General features: G+C 52.6%; 1 protein-coding gene across 1 annotated transcript; it reads right to left on the bottom strand.

Moving 5' to 3' along the window:
* Positions 1-3,653: 3,653 nt before the first annotated feature.
* Msx1 (msh homeobox 1) lies at positions 3,654-7,635 on the bottom strand. The gene is made up of 2 exons (XM_028758271.1): positions 6,936-7,635; positions 3,654-4,853 (listed from the first exon to the last, which is right to left on the bottom strand). Exons 1-2 carry the CDS (start codon positions 7,402-7,404, stop codon positions 4,411-4,413), a joined length of 912 nt encoding a protein of 303 aa, XP_028614104.1. The 5' UTR covers positions 7,405-7,635; the 3' UTR covers positions 3,654-4,410.
* Between the last annotated feature and the right edge of the window lie 842 nt (positions 7,636-8,477).

Genomic DNA, 8,477 nt, shown 5'->3' with positions numbered 1-8,477 from the left:
GGCGGAGGCCGGCAGGCGTGTGGCCAGGGCCCTGCATGGCCGAAGTGCGCGGGAGAACCGGGGATCCAGAGCTGTCGAACAGAGCTGAAGGGATTCCCCGGGTCCAGATGCAAGCTTAAGGGTTCGGAGGAGGAGAGTGAACATTTGGCTGTTGGAGGTGGGGGTCAGGTGCTCCCAATGGCGCCTAGCATGAAGAGTAAGCGGACTGTTGTGGAGGACCGAGCAGTTGGAAGGATAGGACGGAGCCGGAGCTGGGGAGAACTTGCGGCCCCGGGGGCCTGGCCAGGCCGGCGCCAGCCGAAGAGTTGAAAGGCGGCCGCTGACTCTCCTCACAGCTCCCCATTGCGCCCCCGAGGGCTCTGGCGGGGCGCAGGCCTGAACCAGTCGGGCTCACCTAGGGGCCTCGGGTCAGTAAAGGGGCCCCGCGGTAGGACGCCTGGTCTCCTGTAAAGCTCCTGGGCGGCCTGGGCTGTCTTTCCAGAATCAGCTATCCGAGCCACGTACCCAGAAACTAGGCGCTCTGAATGCGAGCCCCACCCAGCCTCCCGGATTGCGATTGCCTAAGCCCAGCTACCCAAAACCAGAGCTCTGGTGCACCAAGTCCCCAGCCTTGCCCAGTGTCACCCCCTCTCCAGTTACCACACTGAAGCGGCCTCTCCAGTTCTGTGGAGTCGTCAGAAACGGAATTTGCTGGGTTTCCGTGATCTTCCCAACCAAATAAAAACGCCAGTACAGACAGCCTGCTGGGCAGAGGATACGTCCCTCTCACGCCCCCAGGAACAGTGCTTATGTGTGGTCATGGGAAAGGAGTTAAAGTCACAATTGGGGCCCAGATCACCCGTGGTTGGTTTCCTGGGACACCCACATTTTGTTCGAGAACTGTCATGGCATCCAGTGACCCTCATCTACAGAGGCTTGGGCTAGTGCTCCCAAACACGTAGATCCCAAGTGAAATCACATCTAATCCCTGCTCTGTTCCTTCATTAGCTGTGTGTCCTGCCACCTCTCTGGGCCACAGGAGTCCCCCAAAAGCTGTAGAAATCTGGGTTTGAGAGGAGGAGAGACGCAGTCTGGACGCACAAGTAACGTGCTCAACACAGCAGATCCCAAGAACAGACTACTCTACCACAGCCTGCCAGTGCCCTAGATGGTGACCTGGTGCTCCACCCCGCTTCGCCCACTGAGCTCAATACCTGTCCTTAGCTAGATCAGGAAAATCGATCCGCAAAGGACCAAGTGAAGGGCCCGCTGCAGACATCACTTTTGCTTGAATTAGAACAAGGAACCCAGCCACAGAACCGACATTTAGAAGCTGAATCCACCACCCGGCCGCAAATTTCTGCCTCACTAGGTTTACAGCAGCTTCAAAAACCAGTGGACTGTTCAGATACAACGAACACCTATTGAGCACTTTCTGTGTACATGTCTGTCTAGAAAGAGAATTAGAAAGTGAGAAATGGGGCAAAGAAAGGGCTGAATGTTAAATAAATAAATAAATAAATAAATAAATACAGAAAAATGAACGGACGCAGTACTAGAAGGAAACCCTGGTCCAAGACTGCCTCCAAAAACCAAGGCGCTTTCGGGCGGGGGTCCCAGGAAGGCTCGGGAGGGGGAAGAGGAGGCGCGCCCGCCTCGCCTGCAGCTACCGCCTAGCTGGAGCCACCGCGAGTCTGCAGAACGCGAACCGTTGCTCATTACAGCAATTATGTTGCTCTAAATTTGCCTCGACTCTAAATTGCTAAACTCAGAGGAGCCAGGAGGTCCCGGAACCTGGGTCGGAGGAGACACAGAATCCTACCCCGCCATTGCCCTACTCTGAGTGAGGAAAGGGACTCTTGCGCTGAGAATACAGCGCGAGTTGAAAACGCAGTCGCTTATTATCGGGAATATTCTACAGTATCCAGTGCAGGTTAACACATTCTTAACAGAGGATAATGAGGATTCTCGGGCCCTTTTCCCGGTGAGAAAACTGAGGTATAGCAAGGTAGGGTGACCTTGTCTGCATATGAAAAGGTCACACAGGCACTGAGGCAGGCTAGACCACGGATCCACCGCGACCCACGAAAAACTGCTCAGTACTACAGTCTACCGGACCATCTCCGGGGCCTTTCTAGAAAGCAACCCAGGATGTCACGGGGTCTAGGTGTACTGTATAAGGCGGTCTCTAAACGGCTTAACTTATGTGGCTGACAGCAAGGAGAAACATCTTAGCTTCCAATGGCCTCTACAGAACATGCGGTGAGGGATGCCAACCTTGTAGGTGTGATTATTCCATTATGACCCAGGTCTAGATTTGCTTCCAGAGGCCCAGAGAGCTTTGCGCAGCTAGCCCAGCCTATTAACGACACACAACACATGCAGCTACACGGAAGAGTTCAGAAAACCCAGGGCTACCCTGTACCCAGGCCCTGTTCTCCTGCCCTCATAAACCGGGTTTTTCTTTTTATGTAGTCAGAGGACCACTTCCCTGAATCATCCACAGACTGTCCCAGTAGTAGAACCAAGATCCAGCGACAAGCTTCTTCTGTTGTGACAAATACCCAGAGAAACTGTAACTCCAGGTACAGCAGGCTGAAGGACCCAAGACCAAGGTACCTCTGGAGTTTCTTGAAGCCAGTGCAGATCCCTTCCAAACCTACAGGAAACTTTAGTCTCTTATGAAATTTCCAGACCAATCTGAGCCTTGGGACCAGACACAATTTCTACGTTTTAATTGTGGAGACATTCATACCTAAGTCCAACACCAGGTACTAGGGTTCAGGGTTCCCATTCTTGACAGCTCTGGACCAGGTTGCCCAGGCTCTCTTACCTTTGGATATTCAATCTTCCACCAGACAGATGCTGGTGAAGGAGAGCACCTAGATTTGATGAGATTTAAGAGGGAGGCTAGTACACAAGAAAGAGAAGTGGGGGTTGGGGATACATCATAGCCTTTATTGACCAAACAGTGGGTAATTTTCTGTCTTTCATATCCTTGTAGAATTTTCCCCAGATTATTAAACTTGCACTTACTCAAATATGTTTTTCTTGGAAGCCTGAACTTGACTACATAAAAAGAAAAATCCAGTTTATGAGGGCAGGAGAGCAGGGTCCGGGTACAGGGTAGCTCTGGGTTTTCTGAACTCTTCCGTGTAGTTGCATGTCTGTGGGTTGTTAGCAGGCCGGGCTAGCTGTGAAGCTCTTTAAGTAGCTCAGAATGAAACTTCATACATTGTGTCTACACTGGTGGCTATTTAGATTTAGCCCAGGCCCCCACCTCAGTAGGAAAAACAGGTTTAAGGGGATAGGAATTGTCTGGATTAGCTGTTGACAGTCATCAACCCACTTGATCCAAATCACTTAGTTTTCATAGACAGTTTAAAAGGGGAATCGGGGAGAGTGGGTTATGGTAGAAACAGCAAGTGTCGATTTCAGCTTAAAGTGAATTGGAAAATTGAGCCTAATTATCCTAGGTAATTGCTCCAATTCTCCATTTGATTGTGTTAATAATGCAAATTTCTCCTGGGTGCCCAAAAGATGGTCACTGTACATTTTCCTGTCACCGCTGAAAGTTACTAGTGTAAAACTACCACCAAACTGGAAAGCAATTGTATATGTGAAGAGAAAGAACGAACAATAAAACACACAACTAAATCCACAGACATCATATCTTGTAGCTTAAAATTAATTTATTTAACAAATATAGCTATAATATAAATGATAATAAAATTTCAAATATACAGTATATTACATAGTACACACGATCCCTTCAAAAGGGATGTTTGAGGGCCACGAAAATGTACTGTTAAATAGAAACAGATTTTGGTTTTTTTTACTTCTTTTTTTTCTGGTCCTGGGAAAGTCTCTTCAACCTACCTTCGAGAAGCACCAGCATGCGCCCTGCCCCCTCAGAGCAATGCTTTGTTGCCAAAGCACTTGGAGTTTTACAGTGGAAAGGAGCTGGGCTCCTTGCTTTCTATAGGGCTCGGCTCATCTCTTGAAGCACCAAATAGCAATTTCTCTGTGCAAGTCCTGCTTGGTTTCAGGACCAGAAGCAGCTGATGGAGTCTCACGGCCTCTAGTCCTTTTAGCCTCCGGTCTCCTTCAGCCTCTAATTCTGCTGGGGACCACGGGTAAATCTCTTGTCCTCTGCACCCTTAGTTTCCATATTTATAACTCGCGCGTGTAAATCTAGATTTTTCTCGAAAAACTAGACACTTCCGGCCACTTTTTTTCTTCCCAGAAGGGATCAGACGAGGGAGAAGGAGCTTTAGGAAGCGATGACCAGGAGGAACTGTGTAGTAAGGGGTTTAAGAGAAGGGGCCAGGTGGTGTTGGGCAGCAGAGCTTCCTAGGAAGGGCTCCCGCTGCTAGAAGAGGTGGCTGGGGGGGAGGGGATGGCACCACGAGGAGGTGACTCTGGACCCACCTATGTCAGGTGGTACATGCTGTAGCCTACATGAGCGGTGTAGAGTCCCACGGGCGCTACAGGCAGCGCGGCGCGCTGGAAAGGGCCAGAGGCACTGTAGAGTGAGGCGCCCGCAGCTGCAGCCACCGCTGCAGGGCCGCCAAGAGGAAAGGAGAGGCCGAAGGCGGCAGGCGGCAACATGGGCTTCGCGGCCATCTTCAGCTTCTCCAGCTCGGCCTCCTGCAGTCTCTTGGCCTTGGCACGGCGGTTCTGGAACCAGATCTTCACCTGGGTCTCGGTGAGGCTGAGCGAGCTGGAGAACTCGGCGCGCTCGGCAATAGACAGGTACTGCTTCTGGCGGAACTTGCGCTCCAGAGCCAGCAGCTGAGCCGTGGTGAAGGGCGTCCTGGGCTTGCGGTTGGTCTTGTGCTTGCGTAGGGTGCAGGCTGGGGGACTCAGCCGTCCTAGGGGGCCAGGAGAGAGGAAAAAAAGCAAGGAGTTAAGAGAATCTTGCCGGAGTGATTTACTAAGGAGCAGAAACCATTCTGACCATTGATTTCGTTCAGTCACATCTGTGCTGGGCACTATGGAGGCACTTGAGAAATATTTTCTCTTGCCTGGTAAAATGCCAGATGAAATCTAAGCATGTTCAACGCTGAAATACAGTTGGGCAGAGACAGTGCCAATCTACCTTAAAGTCAGGCTTTCCCCACCAGGTGCCTCTTCTGTGCCACTCACAGTGGAAAGATGAATGCTGGAGGGGGGGTCCATAAAACACTCAGGGGCCCTTTGCCCAGCCCAAGGTCACTGGGTTTCATACCGAATACATGCACTTGTATTTATTTGTGCCCGCTAAGTGCACTGTGTTGGGGCTAGGCCTTTGCATCGCACAGAAGATCTTGAAACCCCACACAGTCTATCAAACAACATGCTTCTCCTAGGCACTAGGGCCAATCAAATAAGAGAGCCACCCAAAAGGTCACATTGTGACAATTCTAAAATATGTGCAGGGCTGCTTATGTAGGTGGGTATCTGCCATTTCAGATGCCCTCAGTTTTCCCTACAGTCTCTCCAAACCCCAGTGCCTGGGTTCTAGGACCACCTCAAGCATAGTGTGTGTCGGGGGTTGGGGGAGGGGGTCCTCAGTTTGATGAGACTGGTTATGTCCACCTGTCTTTTCTTCCCGTTTTCTGAGTAAAGCTTAAATCTCCAACAGAGGGGTGTCACTGTTCAGAGGGCAGGCCTAGTTAGGGAACAGGGTTTCAGTCCTGCTATGCCTAACAAAACCGTTACAGGATAAAACAAACTTCAACAACACCCCCACACACACACACACACACCACTTGGTTATGGAGGACATCTTCGGGTTTTGCCTAACTATGCATTTTTTTTAGCTCGGAAAAAATAAGGATCCTTTGGACCCTCAGACCACCAGGATATGAGTCAAACGAAATCTCCAGTTAACACTCTCCACTTCATTCCCAGCTCAGGCCATGGCAAGTCCGGGAAGAAGTTGGCCCCAGAGTCGTTTTCCGCCAGGCCGCCCTAGAGAAGGGAGGGTTCATAGGGAAATGTCACTTTGGTCAGCAGCAACAACCCGGCTCTGGGCCACCTTCCTCAAGCGTTAGGCCCAGGGAGGGGCTGTCTTTTCAAAGACGTTTAATCCCCAGATAAAAATCGTTCCTCAGCATCACGCCATTGAATTTGCAACGCTATTATGTAGTGCGAAATAATCGAAGGAAACGAGGAAAACTTGGGAATTTCCCGTGCTCCTGAAATATCTTCGAGCGGGTTCGCTGGGGAAAGGAAGCCTAAGAGCCGCAAGGACTTAGGACTATCCTGGAACATGTCGCTGGCTGCTGGGTCCCCTCCGAAAGCCTGGTTCAACACATTTGGGAACTAGCAAAGCCGTTAATAGGGAGCTCTTTTTGTTGTCTTGTTGTCCTGCCCCCCCCACTAGTTCGCGATTGCCCCCTCTTGCTAAATCATCTACCCGCCCAAAACATCAAATTTTAGATGCGCGGTGGGACAGGAGTTCTGCAGAGCTCCGAAACCCCTTTAGAGGTTCTTTAATTGAGGAGCGCGAGGTTACAGCCTTCTTCTAGTAGAAAGTGAAACTCCGCAGAGGGAGATGCACTGGCCGCTGCGCCAATCCAAGTCCGAGTACAAAATAACTTGAGTTTAGGGTCAGTTGGAGGAGCAGGACACCCCCGGTGTCCTGAATACAGGAAGAATAAGAGGGTCCACAGACACTCGCGTGCTACAAGTGAACTGACAGGGGAGGAGGCACTGTGCCAAGGCAAGGAGCGCGCGAAAACGGACTAAGAGCTTTGCCTGCTTTAGGCCTCTAACTCTCTTCCTGGGTGGGAGTGGGAAGAGGCTCCAAGGCGGTCTTCCCGCCAACGCAACCTCTGCACGGCCTCCAGGTACCCAGTTGCAGGTACGCCGACGCCCGAGACAAGCCGGCGCCGGCGCGCGGCCTGGCGCCCTCGGGCCCCACACCCCCTCCTGGCCCCTTAGCTCTCCATCCAGGTCTGGCTACTTACTGGCTGGGGGCGGGGAGAAGCGGGGACTCTGCATCCATGGGGTCCGATCTAGCTTCTCGGGGCTCTCGGCCTTCACCAAAGCATCTTCTGGCAGCTTGAGGAGTCCCCCGACTGAGAAATGGCCGAGAGGCCGCGGCGAGGAGGGCGCATCCGGGGCGCCCAGAGACCCGGGCCGGGTGCCCAAGTGCTGCACCGAGCCACCCGCTGCCTGAGCCCCTTCCGAGGCCACCAGGACGCTCTCCTTGGCCCCGGGCTTCCTGTGATCGGCCATGAGGGCCTCCACGCTGAAGGGCAGGAGTGAAGCGGGCACTTTGGGCTTGGCCCCCTCCTCATCTGTGCCCATGGCGGTTGCGGGGGCCGCAGCAGCCCCGGGGGTCTGGCCAGAGCCTCCCCCAGCAGGCTTGGCGAAGGCGGAGTCCTCCACTTTGACACCGAGTGGCAAAGAAGTCATAGCAGCAGCCGGGGCCATGCAGAGCCGGACCCCCCCTCCAGCCGCAGCTCGAGCCAGCTCTGGATCATGGGTTTCGGGCGAGCTGGGAGCGCGGCTGGCTTCTGCGAGCTCCCGGGGCTCTGGCCCGGCCGGCTCTCACGCGCGAGTCTCCCGCGGCTTCCCCAGAAGACCAACTCGAGCGAACTGGGCCTGGATCCCTGCGCCGCGCAGGCCGAGTTCCCGGGCGCACTCGCCGGCTCCGGGTCCGCCGCCGCTCCCCTGAGAACTTATTAATAAGGGAAGGCCAGTGTGGCAGCGGCCAATCAGAGCGCGAGGGGGCGGGACCGGAGAGAACCATTGGGTCGCGCTCGTGCCCCGAGGCGCGCCCGGCCTGGGGGCGCTCAGGGAAGGGTCCCGCAGCGGCAGGACGGAGCCGGAGGTACCTGGGGAGCCTTTCCGCCCAGCTTAGCCGGATGGGCATCGGTCCGACTGGGCCCCCAGCCCCCTGGATGGGGATTCTACCAAGTTCCAAAGGGACTTTTCTTTACTAGTATTTCTCTTCTGCCCTAGTCGTCTTCTACCTTCCTTTACCCACTTCTTCTGTTCCCCTCCATAGCCTACTTTCTTTCCACAATTTTTCTTATGGTCTGTGCTGTTTCTTTCTATCTCCCTTCCGTCTTCAGACTCCCTTTCTCGACCACAAAGATTTTACTTCAGTTCACTTACAAAAATTGTTTTGGTGTTTGCTTTGAATGATCAATCATAGTTATTTGTCAGAAGCAAGGGATAACACTAATTTCTTTAAAACAACAACACTCTAAGTGTCTTATGTCTTCCAATCTTCAAAAATTTACCTCGGACTAAAAATGGGCCTTTGTCTCCAAGGGCTGGACAAAGTAGTCAAAGGAAGCCCGAGTGCTGTTTGTTCTGTGTGTACAGGAGCAAGTAACATGATCTGAAAAATGAGTTTGATTTTCATGCAAACACGTTCCCCCTCCCCGTACTTTTCTCCAGAAAGTTACACCTCTATCAGAAAGCTGCTACTAGCCACAGGAGCCACTAGACCTCTTGGATGAAGAATTGATTGAAATAAAACCAACAGAACCCACCAA

Source organism: Grammomys surdaster, unplaced genomic scaffold (genome assembly GCF_004785775.1).
Source record: "Grammomys surdaster isolate TR1022 unplaced genomic scaffold, NIH_TR_1.0 126187, whole genome shotgun sequence".
NCBI classification, from domain to species: domain Eukaryota; kingdom Metazoa; phylum Chordata; class Mammalia; order Rodentia; family Muridae; genus Grammomys; species Grammomys surdaster.
This window is presented reverse-complemented; position numbering and strand designations above follow the sequence as displayed.

What these genes read in the sequence shown, in the direction of transcription:
- Msx1 (XM_028758271.1), bottom strand. Translation starts at nt 7,404, where the DNA reads ATGGCCCCGGCTGCTGCTATGACTTCTTTGCCACTCGGTGTCAAAGTG. An exon ending in CTTCTCCCCGCCCCCAGCCA is followed by an intron (nt 4,854 to 6,935) that starts GTAAGTAGCCAG and finishes CTGGCCCCCTAG; the next exon opens with GACGGCTGAGTCCCCCAGCC.